General features: G+C 39.5%; 1 protein-coding gene across 1 annotated transcript in view; it reads right to left on the minus strand.

The window, feature by feature from the left end:
* Positions 1-19587, minus strand: part of ZFYVE26 (zinc finger FYVE-type containing 26) — a gene marked incomplete at its 3' end in the record, with an annotated part of 634764 nt that overhangs the window by 431502 nt on the left and 183675 nt on the right. The window contains 2 exon segments of the mRNA XM_053697844.1: positions 897-1002; positions 9128-9355. Of these exon segments, the coding sequence (XP_053553819.1) occupies positions 897-1002; positions 9128-9355 (334 nt within the window).

Genomic DNA, 19587 nt, shown 5'->3' on the forward strand with positions numbered 1-19587 from the left:
GTTTCCCAACCGGACTTACATGCAATAAAAATAACCTACTGAGCCACCAGTGATTCTAACTGTCAAATTAAATCACTCCCTATTACAACCCACAGTGCCTGCTCCCTGCCGTTATGAGTCCTGTTCCTTAAACTCAGGACTGTAGCCCCAATCATAAAGTCCAGATTTATATCTGTTTTTAGTGTCAGTGTTTAAGCAAAGAAAAATGGCACTTACCGGCACCTCTGGCTGTCCGGCAGGAGGACAGCTCACCCGGCATGAAAGGAAGCCACTCCTCACAGAGAACTGTGAAAACAAGAAAGGATAGAGTAAAACTACTCTGGCTTTCTATACAAGCAATCTTAAGAAAACGCAGTGAGGCCCACTTTACAAGTTCCTAACTGCTTAAAAGCTACCATTGCCCTACTGAAGAGATTAACGTGGAGTATAGCTAAACCCAGTCTTGAAAGGAAAGATCAGAGCGAACCTACTATGGCTTTCAAAATAATAAAATCTTGATTGAAGCAAATTTTCTTTAGACATCAAACTTCACCTCCTCCATGCACCAAAGGCAAAGCGAATGACTGGGGATTGTGAGAAGGGGAGTGGATACTTAACAGCTTTGCTGTGGTGCTTTTTGACTCCTCCTGTTGGCCAGGAGTGATATTCCCAACAGTAATTGAGGACGCCGTGGACTCACCATATCTTAGGAAAGAAATTAATGTTATACCTATTTAGGTGACTCAGTAAAAGTTATGTCTATAAAACTGAAGACAACTGTGTAGCAGCATTCTATGTATGCTGGTATCGGATTCTAGATTTCTCAAGTCTATATGCAGCATTTCTATAATCTTATTTTAGTGCTGCCTGCTCTCTGATAAATGCAAACATGAATTGGTTGTAGATAGATATTTTACCTTTCAGGTGGTATTTGTCTTTCAAAAAGTAAATGAGAGATCAACTGAGATGGTCGTTGTTGAAGCAGAATGAATGGATTTCCTAATTTAAGGTCCACCGTTTGATCTACGAGGAAATTACAGGATATACTCAATTTATGATTACCTAAATTATATGTAGAATATACCAGAATAAAACACAGAAATAATGTTTTATAGAATATAAATTCTCATTAATGAACATAGGTTTCTTTTCTTAGAGATACACTTATTCATCTATATACTAGAGGTAAATCCCATAGAGGTATTAAGGACTTGCATTTAAGTAACATATTAATGCTTTAAAAATGCTGAACCAACAGTATTCGGAGTCCAATAAACACTAGTAATAGCAGATACAACTGAAATTTGAATATTTAAAAGGCACTGGGAGCTGAAATCTTTATGCAAAAATCCATGCATATTCATTCTTACCTCCTGTGACTGCATAAAAAAAATATTCCAATTCAAACACAATAACAAGCAGAAAATATGAACACCTTGCAATATTGCAAGCACATACCTACTCCTGGATTATATAGTCTACACCAGGGGTCAGAATGTTCTACACCAGAATGTGTGTGGTTTTTTTTTTCTTTTAACAAATCAAAAGTTTATTGAAAACCAAAATTTTTACAAAGTAACATAATAAGTTATACATTGGTTCCAAGGTACACCATATTAGCATACTTTAAATTTTGTTGACAATAATCAGGGGTGAAAAAGTAAAGGGGGGATGGAAAAAAAAACACTATAAAGAATGATAATACAATAAGATATTGTTATTGTTTGTATAACTATTAACATGTCTCACATAGCATGAACATTTTTAAGATATGTTAATCAAGAATAAGTTTGAATGTATGTCTCCCATGTAGAGTATCTGAGCATACGTATTGAAATTTTTAATTTTCATGTAGTAGAATTCGTCCAGAGAAATGGTGCGACTGCAATGAGTGCTAGAGTTTGAGGGAGAGTATTTTATCGTATTTCCAATTCCTTGCGATAAGAATTTTAAAACTATTACTTAAAATATGAAAGAGTTTTTTCCCATGGAGAGTTTTTTTTGGGGACTTTATTAAAGAGCCATAGGCAAGGATCTAGGGGGGTGGAATTTCGAGAATTGTGCTTTTTTTTCTTGTGAAATTTCCGTCCAAATTGAGAATAACTTGCCACCATATGTGAGCCATGTGGCTTTCAGGGGAACCGCATCTCCAGCACTGGGCGGATTTGAGTTTATACATTTTTTTACTTCTTTCAGGGGTTAGGTACCATGTTTGTAGAATTTTTAGTTTGAGTTAAATTACTATAAATTTGCACGAAGTAGAGGTTTTCTTGATATTGGAAAAGAAGTATAGGGCGTCTGCATGTGTAACATGTGTACCTAGTTCAGAATTCCATCTATCTATATAGTAGGGAATGCAGCCATGGGGTTGTTGAAGTAATACGGAGTACGTAAGTGAAAGAGCGTGTCTAGTTGGAGAGGGTTTAGTGCAAAGTGATTCGAAAGGTGTCTGTGATCTTGTCATGTTTTTGTTTTGAGGGTGGGATGATATATAGGAGTGGCACTGTCTATAAAATGAAAGCCTGAGGAAATTAGTTCATCTATGGTGGGAGAACTTTGGTCATTGCCTAAATTATGTATTTCTAAGGATCTAAATGTAGAGCTGAGGTTTTTAGAGGCAATTTGGAGGCCTGGTTTTAAAGTGAGGGATGTCAGGGGAGAAATTTTAGACAACATATTTGGGTGTTCTATTAAAATTCTGTCCCAAACTCTGAAGGTTTCTATTACAATTTGTGAGGGTGAATTTAGAAATGTATCTCTCTCTTTGGGAGAGCAACAGAGTTGGCCTAGGTGTGTGGTGTGAGCGGCATAATGCTCGAGTTGGACCCATATTTTATTATGTAAGTTGGAAAACCAATCTATTATGCGTTGAAGGTATATTGCTTGTCTGTAGCTGTGTAAATCGGGGACTCCCAGGCCTCCTGCGCTGATAGGAAGTAACATTTTTTTGCTAATTGTTGCTCTAGAATTTTGCCAGATAGTCTAAAAGTTTTGATTGTAGTGAGTTTATGTATGTGTTAGGAAGAGGAATGGGTAAGGTTTGTAAGAGGTAGAGGAGTCTCGGGAGAATGTTAATTTTAATGAGATTGATTCTGCCAAGCCAAGGTATTTGTTTTCTCATCCAGGAGGATAAGGGTTTGGGGTTAAATGGATTCCTAGATATTTGAGTGATTTCTGTTGCCAATTGAACGGGCAGATCCTTCTAACTAAAATTTCTTCTGAATGGGGTAGATTGACATTCATAATTTCAGATTTGTTTTTGTTGATTAAGAAATTGGACACCCGACCGAATTTGTCTAGTTGTTGGAGAATATGGGGGATAGTAGTAATAGGATTGGTAATGCAGAATAGCACATCATCGGCATATAGCATTAATTTGTGGTGCACGTTTGTGGTTTTAATTCCTGTGATGTGAGGGTGATTTCAAATTTTTTGGGCTAGGACCTCGATTGCGCAGGTGAACAAGCGTGGGGAAAGTGGGCAGCCCTGTCTGGTACCGTTGGTGATATTAAAGGGTGTAGAGAGAAGGCCATTGACGTGAACTTGGGCGGTCGGGGAGGAATATATGGCAAATATTCTGTCAAAGTCTTGGCCAGTTTCCATTTTTTGAAGCACCACTTTCAGGAATTGCCAACTGACGCGGTCAAATGCTTTTCTGTTGTTAGTTAATTGACAGAATTAACAACGGGATTTTTTTTGTGTATAGCGTGTTCGATTAATTGGATTGCTCTAACCGTGATCTTTGGCCTCTCTTGTGGGAACGAATCCAACTTGGTCTTCTTTAATTAAGTTTGGGAGCACGGTGTTAAAACAAATTGCTAGTAATTTGGCATATAGTTTAAGGTCTGTGTTCAGGAGGGAGATTGGCCTGTATTTTTCTACATGAGGGGGGTCTTTTCCTGGTTTTGGGATGATAGAAATGTGTGCCTCTAAGGTTTAGGTAGGAAATTGGTTTGTGGATGTTATTGAATTGAAGAGGGTAAGAAGGTGTGGGGAAAGGATGTCTATATATTTTTTATAATAAATGTTGGTGAATCAGTCAGGACCTGGGGCTTTGTCTGATGGGAGGTCTTTAGTCTTTGATTGCTTTACTTATTTCGATAAGTGTAAATGGGTTGTTCAAAAGGGATACTTGCTCTTTAGTTAATTTTGGAAAGTCAATATCAGCTAGATACTGATTTAGGGACGTTGTCGGGTCAGTAGCGATGGATGTATTTGTTGTTGGGGATAATGTTGTTAGGTTGTAAAGCTTTTCATAATATGTGCGGAAAGATTCGGCAATTGCTGCAGTATCGTGTATTTTGTTGCTGGAGGATTTAATAGTGAGATTATATGATCTGTTGGTTCTACGTCTTAGTTTGCGAGCAAAGATTTTGCTACAATTCATAATAAAGTTGTCGGAGTTTGAAAGCAAGGTTTTTGCACTCTTTCTCTAGGAGTTGAGAAGCTACTTGTTTTGCGTTTAGTAGTTCCATACTTAAGATTTTATTTGTGGGGTCTTTTTTTAAATTGACTTTATATGTCATTAAGGTTTATATAAGGAGTTTTGTAGGAGTGCTTTTTGTTGTTTATGAAAATGTGAATGCATATTCATTAGTTCACGTCTCATTGTTCTTTTATGAGTCCCCCATACAGTGTGGAAAAGAGGGACGGACTCTATATTAATATCGAAGTATTCTTTTAGGGCTTTTTCAATTCGGTCATTGTATTTTGGGAGGTTTAGAAGATCTTCCTTAAGTCTCAAAATATATGAGGTTGGAGAAATTGAAGGCCAGTTCATTGTGCAAGAGACCATGGAGTGATCCGACCAGGGTGATGGGATTATGGCAGTTTGGTTTACTAGAGTTAGGCAAGTGACGTCAGTTAAGTCAATTCGAGAAAATCGTGAGGGTAAAAGGTGTAGTTTCTTGTTTCAGGGTGAAACGTTCTACACATCGTGGACTGCTAAATCTCATAAGTAGCGTTTGATATAATTGATTGCTCTGTGGAGAGAAGATGAGGTAGAGTTTGAGTTATCTAGATAAGGGTCTAGAGAGACATTGAGGTCGGCATCCACGATGAGTAAGCCTTTGGTGACTTCTAGGATTTTTCTTGAGGGAGAAGAGATAAATTTATCTTGGTTGGTATTTGGAGCATATGCACAGACTAGTTTGGTAACTGTTATATAATTTTCCAACTAGAATTATATATCTACCGTAATTGTCTTTATGCAAATCAAGCAGGTGGAAGGGTATCCCTTTTTTGATACGTATACTAACTCCATTAGTCTTAGTGGTATTTGAGGCGTAATAAGAAGGTCCAAATTTATAAAGGAAGGTTTTAGGTTCTCTTCCTTTAACAAAGTGGGATTCTTGTACAAAAACCAAGTCTCCTTTTTGTCTTTAAGGTCTCTTACAACAATATTCCTCTTATGTGGATTATTTAATCCTTTTGAATTGATCGAAAGGATGGTAAGGTTTCTTTTGGTGGTTTTAAACATGGGTTATGTAGTGAGTGAGGGCAGTGCATGAAGGAAATTGTAGTATAGAGATTGTAGGAGTCGCAAGCAAGATGAGTTTATGTTAAGTGTATTATTTTTTTGTGGCTGAAAGCTACAGCAATATACAGTAAAATAAAATGGATACTATGCTAGTAGAGTAATAAGGCAGGTTGACAAAGAACAATAACAAATACAATAAATAACTAAGGTGGGGAAATGGTTAACAACCATAGAATGGATTAAAATCTTTTTCATTTCAATCGGGAGCCCAATAACTAGAAGGACCTCTGAGAGAATTGAAGAAACAGAATAAACATATGTAACTAAACATAACAATGTAAAACAATTAACTTTTACTATTGAACCCCGAGGGGGGGGCTCAGCACTTAGGTGACTGGGGGGCAATGGGCTTCATCTTTAGAAAGTAAAGAGATTGTGATAACGGGCATCTAATAAGCAGTCTCTAGGTTAATAGTATACATAACAAACCTTCCAATTGAGGCTTGATCCAATGAGGAAGTTGGAGAGATGTTGGATCTTTCTTTTCTCTTTTTCAGAGGTTGGACCTTGTTCCAAGGCGATTTCAACATAGTAGGGGTTTGAATATTTGAATTTGTGGATTGATGTCCATCCGAGGAGGTGGGAGGGCCTGGTGGTTTCAATGGAATTCCTAGACCTTTAGAAAGTTTTTCCAGATCTTGTAAGCCTTTATTTATGTGTGCGTTTCCTTCATGAGACACTATGAGGCTAAAAGGAACGCCCCATCGATATTTGATTAGTTTATCCTTTTAGTATAACAGTGATGAAACGGGCTTCTCTTCGCTTCTGGATAGTGCTAGGGCAAAGATCTGGGTATATTTGTATACCGTGGTCCAGATAGGAGATTGTGCGTGAAGATCTTGCTTTTGTCCAGATGTCTTCTCTGTCGGTGAATCTGAAGAATTTTAATATTATATCCCTAGGAGGAGCAGAAGAAAGAGGAGGAGGTCTTAGGGCTCTATGAGCTCTTTCTATTTCTATCGGAGGGGCTTGTGGATTTTCTTTTAGGTGTTGGAATAAGCCTTGAAGATAGTCCATCAAATCTGCTGATTTTACGGATTCCGGGATACCCCTGATGCGAAGGTTGCTCCTTCTACTCCTATTTTCTAGGTCCTCTACCTTTTCTTGAAGGACGTCTATTTTAGAGTTATGTATATTGGATTGCGTGTATAGAAATCCTACCACTTCGTTAGTCGATTCTTGCGTTTCCTCAATCTCTACGATTCTTTCTCCCATCTCAGAGATATCCCTGTGCATGCTGGTTAATTCTCTGGTGATTAGTGACTTAAGGGAGTCAAAATCCTCTTTAGACGTGAGGTTAGCTATATCCTGTTTGAGCTGAACGATATAGTCTGGGGATGTCAGGGAGCGAGTAAATATAGATGTATCGGTGGTAGCTTGTTCTAAGTTATCAGCCACGGTGGTGTGGAAAAAGGAGCTGACCAATGTTGCTGAGTTTGGTTGATTTTTAGAGTTTTTATCCACCTTATTACTTTTTTTTAGATGCCATGGTTCCTGTACCTAATAAAGGAGTCTTCCTTCTAATGAGTGTATGGATCTCCTATTTGTATAGAGAAAAAGAGAGGGCCTAGGTGAAGTTGAAATGATAGAGTCAATTCCAGAGGAATAAAGGCTGCACTTAATATAGCAGTGATATCTTGGCCCAATGTAAGTATCGAGGGTCAAAAACCTCATCCAACTGTTCTATATAGAATTTTTCTCTCCTGTATCAAAGGAGGGAGAGGGCTGCAGTTTGTAGGCTAGGTTAGATCATATCCTATAATAGGTATAGATAGCAGTATTCTTCTCCCTATTCTCAAGCTCAGTGGGGAGCAGAGGTAGCTGTATAATTTTTCACTCAGTCGTGTGGTAAGGGAAAAAAGTGTAAAATGAAGGATACCTGAGGAGCCTCTTTTGAGAAGCGTTTGGCAGACCCGGAGCCGATTACTGCGTGGGCCTGTGGGGGAGGGTGTTCTCTATTCTGCCAGAGTGGACGGTGTCATGTCCATCTCCTTCTTATATTGCCGGATATGAGAGAAGAAATCTTGGGTTGTGCCGAATGTCCCCCGGAGTCAATGCTCAGATGCGAGTCGCATTTCAGACAAAGTTTTCTGGTGCCTCGTGGGCTCCAAGATGGTGGCGGTGCGACTGCCGACTAGCTATTTTGTTTGTCTATGGCTGGCCCGCCTGGTCTGAGGGATAGCTACTTCACATCTAGATCTGTAGAGTTTAAGCAGCAGGGTACGATACTCAGGCTGTGTTTATCACTGTTATAGCTGTATTTGGTCCGACCGTTGTTCAGGAGTTGTGAGGTTACCAGCCATTTGCCTGCTTGGCAAAGCCCCGCATCCCAGAATGTTTTTAAACATAAATTGGAGCGCTACATAGAGAGGTGACCGATTTGGTGTTGCCCTTGTCACACCACTTACAGGAGAACAAAACCAGCAAACAGCAGCCTTAAAAAGCATATATCAATGTAAGGAGCTAGCAGATGGATTTTAGGGGTCTGAGACCTTATGTGGCTATGTGATTGCAGCGCCAAGCATTTGATAAAACATTCGTTCTTTATTAAAATAATTCTTATTATTTATATTATTTTGAATAAATTGTCAAGTTTCAGTGAGAATATGACACTGCCTGTTCACAGTAAAGTTTTACATTGGTATATCAGTCTAAGAGCTTAACCAGATTTTTTATTGCGATATTGTTACCCAGCAAAATCTCTTCTGCTGGCTGTGTTTACATTGCCTGACAATAGCCTGGACTAAAGAATACAACCTTATTATTTATATTATTTTGAATAAATTGTCAAGTTTCAGTGAGAATATGACACTGCCTGTTCACACTAAAGTTTTACATTGCTATATCAGTCTAAGAGCTTAACCAGATTTTTTGTTGAGATATTGTTCACCCAGCAAAATCTCTTCTGCTGGCTGTGTTTACATTGCCTGTCAATAGCCTGGACTAAAGTATACAACCTTTGTGTATAGGTGGGGACACCACAGTCTAAATCAGCTATTTCAAATCCCGAAACAAGGGTAAAGGAGCTACTTTTAAACAAGTTAATACACTCCAGCAGGTAAAATTGATAATTGGAAAGAAATTAAAGGGAAGAAAATGTGGGTAAGCTGTCCCTTTAAGTGGCAAACCTCGTCTACTCCAGTAAGATCTTTTTTTCTCTATTATTATATTATCATCATCAGTTTAGGACAGGTGAAACAGAATTAGCCTTTTAAAATTATGTAGTGTACACTTCAAGTCTTAGAATTGGAGAACCAAAGATATTAGTTATAAAAATACTGAAAGTATACTGCAGTTATTTTATTACAAATAATTAAACATTTTAGATTGCCATTGCATTTAAATATGGCTGAAATGTAGTTAAACATATGTCATAGAAACACCCACTGGTCTATTACATAATGACTTGACTCACTGTGTATATATTAGACTGATACTTAGAGACATAAGAGTTTCTAAGTTTCATATCATGCTTTATCTGAATCAAAGAACAATTTTGAGTTCCATGTCCCTTTAACAGACAAAAAAAAACAGGACTGGTTCAGTGAAAGGATCAAAACCAGTATACTGGGACAGAATGTTTTAGTGTTCTGCTCTATTACTACTTACCAAGTTCTGTATTTATACTTTGCAATACAACTTTGGCCAACGTATCGATATAATTGAAAAATGTTGATAAATTGTATGGCTTAAGGCTGAAATCTTCTACTGACTTGTCTCTCTCTTCCAAATTTTCCAAAAGAAGGGACATTTGATGGCGTACAGGATGCACCTGCACATCTTGAGGCTTCACAGACAATTGATCCATTAACGATTGAATAATATTTCCTTTTGGCTCTAGTTTAAAAAACAAAACAGAATATTATAAAACCAAAAAGTGAGTCTGTGCTGCCTTAACGCCACATTATCAACTGTCATATAATCAAACTGTTCTATTTGTATTTTCCCTATCATTTTATTGTCTTGCAGTCACAATATATGAAAATACCCCAATTATGTTATATTTTAACCTGTACTACTATTTTCTTTTTGAATAAGGATATGTTATATGTTTTTTTTGTTTTTATTTGGTTTTCAAGTAGGATATCATAAGCCAAACACAAAAACATGCAACCTGATCTGCAGGAGGGTATAATTGGAGCAGGTATGTACCATCCTCACATGTGTACAAGTGTAACTAAAAGCCTGAAAACCACCAAGATTGCCAGATATTTGGGGACCTCTGGTAGCAAAGCCACAGTCCATATATTCATGAGGTTATCTGACCTTGTAATGCTTCTGTGTGTTAAGGGGACTCCACAATGAGACCAAGAGAGGACAGGTAGTCCCAACAGTGCAGCCTTCATTAAATAATAGATGCTCAATGCCACACTCTAGTCCAGAAGTAAAACAAATTCTTATTTATAATGAACAAATTTAAAACACTTTTTAATTATGTTAGTAATCACAGGCGACTCCACGGCCTGATGCAGAACAACTAAAAACAGAACTAAAACCACAAAGGGAGGATATACAGTGTTCTCCCTAGGACCTATTTAGTGGGTGCACCACCTGGCTGATTTTACGGCCCATCCAGATAAAATGTAAGCAAATATTAAGCTACATTTAAAGTGATGGTCAAGTATGACTAACTACATCTTGCGATCCTAATGTAACTAGCAAAATAATGTGACTTTCATTCATCCTAATCTCTGTCTCACCGCGGTTACGGAGCTAGGGCATGCGCAGAATTGAATAAGGGTGTTTTTACTTAGAGCTGATTCCCCGAGTGGTCTGTACTGTAATTGGATAATAAAAACACGTGACAGCAGAAAAAACAATGGCGGACAATCGACGGGAGGAGGATGGATATTAGTAAGGTAGGAAAATAATATAAGATAGCGCACAAACTAGAATAAATATGGCGAAATGATGAATGAAAGTCACATTATTTTGCTAGTTACATTAGGATCGCAAGATGTAGTTAGTCATACTTGACCATCACTTTAAGCTAATATTACATTTTGTTCAATGATCATTAAATTAATTTATGTTAAATTATGCAATTAATCTGTGCTTTGGATGGGTTAAGAGGTAATATTTATAAGAAAATGTTATAATATTGCAAAATATTACACTGCCACCCTCTGTCTATTTCATAATGCCACTTGGTTGGTAAACTTTTCTGTTGAGAACACTGGGTATATTAAGGAAGAGCAGGTTTCTTGAAGACATCTGGGAGGGTTTCTAAATACGAGGAGCACACACACAACTACTGAATAATGAGTCACCACAAGAATATGAAAGACCTACTTATAACCAATTTCATTTTCTTTAAGGATATAATTTCTAAACCTGTTTAGGACAAAGATTGCTTTTTTTTTAGCATTGTTTCTCTGATTTATTAAGTGTAACAAACCAAATCAACTAACTTGTATTGTCATACATAACTAATTTGTCTCTAAACAGATTGCATAAAAAAAAAGAGAGCTTCAAATGTCAACAGAACCAATAAATATTTGTATATATGCAACATATCTGAAGAGTACACGAAGGAGCAAATTTATTAAGCTGCATATGGAGCTTTTGAGGCTTTGCGGAGCAGGCTCATATGAGCAAGCCTATGGAGAACAGAATTAATAATGGGAAGGGTGCTAAAGCACTAGGTAGGTATATCATTAAATAAATAACAGAATTTATGTTTACCTGATAAATTTCTTTCTCCTACGGTGTATCCGGTCCACGGCTTCATCCTTACTTGTGGGATATTCTCAATCCCTACAGGAAGTGGCAAAGAGAGCACACAGCAGAGCTGTCCATATATCTCCCCTCAGGCTCCGTCCCCCCAGTCATTCAACCGACGGTTAGGAGAAAAAGGAGAACCATAGGGTGCAGTGGTGACTGTAGTTTACAAAAAATAAATTTAAACCTGACCAAAATGCCAGGGTGGGCCGTGGACCGGATACACCGTAGGAGAAAGAAATTTATCAGGTAAACATAAATTCTGTTTTCTCCTACATTGGTGTATCCGGTCCACGGCTTCATCCTTACTTGTGGGAACTAATACCAAAGCTTTAGGACACGGATGAAGGGAGGGAACAAGTCAGGTAACCTAAACGGAAGGCACCACTGCTTGCAAAACCTTTCTCCCAAAAATAGCCTCCGAAGAAGCAAAAGTATCGAATTTGTAAAATTTGGCAAACGTATACAGTGAAGACCAAGTCGCTGCCTTACAAATCTGTTCAACAGAAGCCTCATTCTTGAAAGCCCATGTGGAAGCCACAGCTCTAGTAGAGTGAGCTGTAATTCGTTCAGGAGGCTGCCTTCCAGCAGTCTCATAAGCCAACCGGATGATGCTTTTCAGCCACATCAAGATTGTATAACAGACGTTCCTTGTTAGAAACTGGATTAGGACACAGAGAAGGAACAACTATTTCCTGGTTGATATTCTTATTGGAAACCACTTTTGGAAGAAAACCAGGTTTGGTACGTAAAACGACCTTATCTGTATGAAACACCAGATAGGGTGAATTACACTGCAAAGCAGACAATTCAGAAACTCTTCTAGCAGAATAAATAGCTACTAAAAACAAAACTTTCCAAGATAGTAACTTAATATCTATGGAATGTAGAGGTTCAAACGGAACCCCTTGAAGAACTGAAAGAACTACATTTAGACTCCATGGAGGAGCCACAGGTCTGTAGACAGGCTTGATTCTGACCAGGGCCGCCATCAGGGGGTGACAGGGGTGACTCCTGTAAGGGGCCCAATGAGCCAGGGGGGCCCCATGAGGCAAGAACTAAAAAAAAAAAAAAAATTTTTTTTTTTTTTTTTTTTAATTTTGGCAGCCACCAGTGGGTACTATAGCAGAGTGCTAATTGAGCATGGGAAATGTTATTACAAGGAGTAAAGTATTAGCATTTGAGAGGATTTCTTAGTGTGCACTAAACCACTATGCTCAGTGTGAGACAGACTTGGCACTTTGTACAGTGTGTGCCTGAGTCAGACGGCAGATCACTTTCATTTGAAGAGGAGGTAGGACTTACTTAGCAAATGTTTTTTATTTCTTTGTGCAATTTTGGATTGTAACTTCAGTGTGGTAGTAGTTGTATGGTGGGGCTAGGGGTCCATAAAAACACATTTTTTAGCAGCATTGTATTTATGATTATTTGACAATGCTGTAGAAATTCTATATTTAAAACCATGCAGAAATGTTTCCTCCTCAATACACAAATGGTAGATGCCCTTTTGGCAGATATGCATTTTATATATATATATATATATATATATATTACATTCCAGTTTACTGCCCATTTATGCAAGGACTTTCCAGATGCAAGGAGGCATTTTATCTAAAAATTTTACATCTGCATAAAATGTTATACTCTCAGACTAAGATTGCTCAGTGTTTGAAATGAGACAGGTTAACTTAAAACTGTTCAGTTTACACTACAGCTGACTTAGTTTTGAAATACATACCAACAAGCCTAAATCCTGCATTTAACCAGATCTAATGGTATGAGTACCACAGCTTATGGTCCCACCAAGACCATATAGAGTACAGCATTTTCAAAATCCATAAGTACAGCTGACAGATGGGAAAATTTGTACACTATATTTGAAGTGGTGCTCTTGGTTGGGGAAAATGGGAAAAAAAAAAAACAAACATATGTCTGTCAACCTTTTAAAGGTACTTTTCTTCATCTAGCCATCTACCCAGCTCATTAATGTACAATTTTGAATTCACAGAATTATTTTTGTTTGCACATTTACAAATATGATTCTTTAAAAAGTGATCTCTTAATTTCTGCATTTTGTTTTATCATGCATGTCACACACTGTTGATTTAGGGGATGCAAGGTGCATAAATGTTTCCTCCTGTGAGTGTTTCTGTGGGTGTATGTGTTTATGTCTTTGTGCTTTGGTTTGTGTCTCTATGTGTATGTATTTTTTATCTGTGGGTCTCTCTGTGAGGGTGGGTGTTACCGGGTGTATGTCTTTGTGCATTTTCTGTGGATGTCTGTGAGGGTGTGTGCATATGTCTTTGAGCTTTTTCTATGGGTGTTTCTGTGAGGGTGTTTGTGTGTATGTATGTCTGTGTTTTCTGTGGGTGTCTCTGTGAGGGTGTGTGTATGTATGTCTTTCTGTGTTTTTCATGTGGTTGTCTCTCTGTGTGTGTGTGTGTGTGTGTGTATGTCTTTGTGTGTTTTCTGTGGGTGTCTCTGTGTGTGTGTATGTGTGTATATGTCTTTGTGTGTTTTCTGAGGCTGTCTCTGTCGGTGTTTCCTTGGGTGTATGTGCAAGTTTGAGTTTGTGTGTGTGTGTCCATTGTCTGTTCCTTTTTAGGACATTTTGACCTTACTACTAATTATTCACATCTTTCTACAGACGTTGAGACTAACAAGACCTTTCCAGAAGTAACCACTCCTCCATTTAACCTTTAAATTATTGTTTAGGCAGTTCAGGGCCCTTCCTTTCAGCCACTGCATGCTGTTCTCATAATTTAGTTGTCATCTTCCTTTACAAAAAGATAATCAGAACTCCATATTTTGTTTTCTAAATCTCCTTTTTTTACAAAACTGTAGTTTACCTCATTACTTGTCAGGTCAATGTAAACAAGTGCTAAGTGTCTGTTTGGGTTTCTGTGTCTGAGTGTGTTTCTTTGCGTGTCTGCTAGAGTGTCTATATGTGAATCCTTATGTGTGAGTGTGTTTGTGTGTTTCAGTGTATGAGTGTGTCTGTGTGTGTGTGTATATTACTACCTTTACAACATTTCCAAGTTTAAATAGACAATTAAGAATAAACTGCATATACATTTTAGTCACTTGGTCAAGAGTTGCACATGTCAAAGGAGGGGGGGGGGGGCCTGATCAATGGTTGAGTCAGGGGCCCCAAAATTTCTAGTGGCGGCCCTGATTCTGACTAAAGCCTGTACAAACGCCTGAATATCTGGCATGGCTGCCAGACGCTTGTGTAACAAAACAGACAGAGCAGATATCTGTCCCTTTAAAGAACTAGCTGACAGACCTTTCTCCAATCCTTCTTGGAGAAAAGATAGTATCCTTGGAAACCTAATCTTACTCCATGAGTAACCCTTGGATTCGCACCAGCAAAGATATTTCCGCCATATCTTATGGTAAATTTTCCTGGTGACAGGCTTTCTAGCCTGGATCAGATTATCTATAACTGATTCCGAAAACCCACGCTTAGCTAGAATCAAGCGTTCAATCTCCAAGCAGTCAGTTGCAGAGAAACTAGGTTTGGATGTTCGAATGGACCTTGAATTAGAAGGTCCTGCCTCAAAGGCAGCTTCCATGGTGGAACCGATGACATATTCACCAGGTCTGCATACCAAGTCCTGCGTGGCCACGCAGGAGCTATCAGAATTACCGAAGCCTTCTCCTGTTTGATCCTGGCTACTAGCCGGGGGAGAAGGGGAAACGGTGGAAAGACATAAGCTAGATTGAACGACCAAGGCGCTACTAAGGCATCTACCAATGTCGCCTTGGGATCCCTGGACCCGTAACGTGTAACTTTGGAGTTCTGACGTGACGCCATCAGATCCAGATCTGGAATGCCCCATAGCTGGGTCAGCTGAGCAAAAACCTCCGGGTGGAGTTCCCACTCCCCCGGATGGAAAGTCTGACGACTCAGATAATCCGCTTCCCAGTTGTCCACTCCTGGGATGTGAATTGCTGATAGATGGCAGGAGTGATCCTCTGCCCATTTGATGATCTTGGATACCTCCATCATCGCCAGGGAACTCTTTCTTCCCCCCTGATGATTGATGTACGCTACAGTCGTCATGTTGTCCGACTGAAATCTGATGAATTTGGCCTCCGCTAGTTGAGGCCATGCCTGGAGCGCATTGAATATTGCTCTCAATTCCAAAATTTTTATCAGGAGAAGAGATTCTTCCCGAGACCATAGACCCTGAGCCTTCAGGGACTTCCAGACCGCGCCCCAGCCTAAGAGGCTGGCGTCGGTCGTGACAATGATCCACTCCGGTCTTCGGAAACTCATTCCCTGAGACAGGTAATCCTGAGACAACCACCAGAGGAGTCTCTGGTTTGCTGGTCCATCTGAATTTGGGGAGACAAATCTGCATAATCCCCATTCCATTGTTTGAGCATGCACAGTTGCAATGGTCTTAAATGAATTTGAGCAAAAGGAACCACGTCCATTGCCGCAACCATTAGTCCTATTACCTCCATGCACTGAGCTATGGAGTGTTGAGGAATGGATTGAAGAACTCGACAAGTGTTCAAAAGTTTGAATTTCCTGACCTCTGTCAGAAAGATTTTCATTTCTACCGAGTCTATTATTGTTCCCAGGAAGGGAACCCTTGTGAACGGGGACAAAGAACTTTTTTCTATGTTCATCTTCCACCCGTGAGACCTTAGAAAGGCTAGAACAATGTCCGTATGAGCCCTTGCTTTGTGAAAGGACGACGCCTGTATTAAAATGTCGTCTAGGTAAGGTGCTACTGCAATGCCCCTTGGCCTTAGCACCGCTAGAAGGGACCCTAGCACCTTTGTGAAAATTCTGGGAGCAGTGGCCAATCCGAAGGGAAGAGCCACGAACTGGTAATGCTTGTCCAGAAAGGTGAACCTCAGAAACTGATGGTGATCTTTGTGGATAGGAATATGCAGGTACGCATCCTTTAAGTCCACGGTAGTCATATATTGACCCTCCTGGATCATTGGTAAAATTGTCCGAATGGTTTCCATTTTGAATGATGGAACTCTGAGGAATTTGTTTAGGATCTTCAAATCCAGAATTGGCCTGAAAGTTCCTTCCTTTTTGGGAACTACAAACAGGTTTGAGTAAAATCCCAGTCCTTGTTCTGCCGTTGGAACTGGGTTTATTTTTAAAAGGTCTTCTACGCAATGTAAGAATGCCTTTCTCTTTATCTGGTCTAAAGATAAGCGAGACATGTGGAACCTTCCCCTTGGAGGAAGGTCCTTGAATTCTAGAAGATACCCCTGAGAGACAATTTCTAGTGCCAAGGGGTCCGGAACATCTCTTGCCCAGGCTTGAGCAAAGAGAGAAAGTCTGCCCCCTACTAGATCCGGTCCCAGATCGGGGGCTACCCCTTCATGCTGTCTTGGTAGCAGCAGCAGGCTTTTTGGCCTGTTTACCCTTGTTCCAGCCTTGCAATGGTTTCCATGCTGGTTTGGGCTGGGGTGCGTTACCCTCTTGCCTAGTGGCTGTAGAGGTAGAAGCCGGTCCGTTCCTGAAATTGTGAAAGGAATGAAAATTAGACTTATTTTTAGCTTTGAAAGGTCTATCCTGTGGAAGGGCATGGCCCTTTCCCCCAGTGATATCTGAAATAATTTCTTTCAACTCTGACCCGAATAGGGTCTTACCCTTAAAAGGAATATTAAGCAATTTTGTTTTGGACGACACATCCGCCGACCACGATTTTAGCCAAAGCGCCCTACGCGCCACTATTGCGAAACCAGAATTTTTCACCGCTAATTTAGCTAACTGAAAAGCGGCATCTGTAATGAAAGAATTAGCCAACTTCAGGGCATGAATTCTATCCATGACTTCATCATAAGAAGTCTCCTTCTGGAGCGAGTTTTCTAATTCCTCAAACCAAAAAGCAGCTGCAGTGGTTACAGGAATAATGCAAGAAATTGGTTGAAGAAGAAAACCTTGTTGAACAAAAATTTTCTTAAGTAAACCTTCTAATTTTTTATCCATAGGATCTTTGAAAGCGCAACTGTCTTCTATTGGTATAGTTGTGCGCTTAGCTAGCGTTGAAACTGCCCCCTCTACCTTAAGGACCGTCTGCCACGCGTCCCTTCTGGGGTCAACAATGGGGAACATTTTCTTAAATATAGGAAGGGGAACAAAAGGTACACCCCACTCCTTATTCACTATATCCGCCACCCTCTTAGGTATCGGAAACGCATCAGTGTGTACTGGGACCTCTAAGAATTTATCCATTTTAAACAATTTTTCTGGGACCACCAAAGGGTCACAATCATCAAGAGTAGCTAGGACCTCCTTAAGTAGAGCGCGGAGGTGTTCAAGCTTAAATTTAAATGCTATGGTATCAGGCTCTGCCTGCTGAGAAACTTTTCCTGTGTCAGAAATTTCTCAATCAGACAGGCCCTCCCTCACCGCCAAGTCAGATTGATGTGAGGGCACTACAGATAAATTATCCTCTGCGTCTGCTTGCTCATTTTCTGTATTTAAAACTGAGCAATCACGCTTCCTAGGAAAAGCTGGCAGTTTGAATAAAAATGCTGCGAGAGAATTATCCATTACTGCTGCTAACTGTTGCATAGTAATAGCAATTGGCGCGCTAGATGTACTTGGCATCGCTTGCGCGGGCATAGCTGGTGTTGACACAGAAGGAGAGGATAGTGAGCTATCCTCACTACCTTCAGCTAAAGAATCATCTTGGGCTATATCTTGAAGTGTGATTGTACGGTCCTTAAGCTGTTTGGACGCTATGGCACACTTCACACATAAATTTAATGGGGGAACCACCTTGGCCTTTGAACATACAGAACATAGGTTATCTGAAGGGTCAGACATGTTTGACAGACTTAAACAGATCTTCAATGCAATAAAAAAATTTTTTGACAAAAACGTTACTGTGTCTTTAAATAATAAAAGTGCACACTTTATTACTAAAACATCAAAAAACCATCAAATAAACATCCGATTTTAATGAAATTTTCACCACAGTGTCTTAATGCTTTGAAATGATTGCACACAAATTTTCAGACCAATTAACCCCTTAATGCCCAAACCGGAGCTAATAACAGCAATTAACCTGTTAAAAACACTACAGTACTATGCCACAGCATCCACTGTGGCCTTTACCTTCCTTAGGGATTATTTTAGTAGGAAATAAGCCTCTCTGGAGTCTTTTCTGATGCCTCTGGACTCCCCACGTGAAGCTGCATGAACTGCCTAAGCAAAACAACTGTGCAATTGAGGCCTGAAAATGAGGCCTCCTCCCTCTTCATTCCAGAGTGGAGGGGCCTTTCTGACTAGAATAGGTGTCCAAATAAGTGCCAGGCGCAAAATAAAACCCCAAAAGTGTTTTAAAGTCTGAAAAAACACCTTATTTATAGTGAAAACATGCTAAAAAGCAATCGATTTAGCCCACAATAGTGTCAACCAGCATAGAGCCCTTAATATAAGCCATAATTTTATACAGAGTCTAAGAAAAATGGCTTACCTATCCCAGAGGGGATTGCTGACAGTCTTCTAGCATTACTAGGTCTTGTTAGAAAAATGACTGATCATACCTGAAGCAGTTAAGCCTGCAAACTGTTCCCCACAACTGAAGTTCTCTGGTTTCAACAGTCCTGCGTGGGAACAGCAATGGATTTTAGTTACTGGTGCTAAAATCATATTCCTCTCGGCAGAAATCTTCATCACTTTCTGCTGCAGAGTAAATAGTACAAGCCAGCACTATTTTAAAATAACAAACTCTTCATAGAAGAATAAAAAACTACAACTAAACACCACATACTCTTTACCACCCCCGTGGAGATGCTACTAGTTAGAGCGGCAAAGAGAATGACTGGGGGGGCAGAGCCTGAGGGGAGCTATATGGACAGCTCTGCTGTGTGCTCTCTTTGCCACTTCCTGTAGGGAATGAGAATATCCCACAAGTAAGGATGAAGCCGTGGACTGAATACACCAATGTAGGAGAAATAGGTATAAAGAGCATTAACATATGGTGGTTTATTACAACTTAAAATATTGAATCTCAAGAGGGCAATTCAATCCTAGTAAAAAAGTACAATTATATTCAGGTAAAAAGAGTATCACTTAAAGCAGATCATAAAGACATTTTTATAATAAAACAATGTATCAGGGTATACAATGTCCTTGTATCTTATTTATCAGTGATGCATCAGAGGTATTCACAAATCTTCGTTCGCTAACATCCTTTATGATACTTCTAGAAATAATGCACAAAGTCACTATCCTCCAAATATAATTATACAGGGTACTGATAGCTGTGGCCAACAGCTACCTTACCTCTGTATTCAGGAGTACTTCCAAAGCGCTTCAGCTATTAGAGTCCTGCCTATGTAGGTAGTCTTACCATTCA

This window comes from Bombina bombina, chromosome 1 (assembly GCF_027579735.1).
Source record: "Bombina bombina isolate aBomBom1 chromosome 1, aBomBom1.pri, whole genome shotgun sequence".
NCBI classification, from domain to species: domain Eukaryota; kingdom Metazoa; phylum Chordata; class Amphibia; order Anura; family Bombinatoridae; genus Bombina; species Bombina bombina.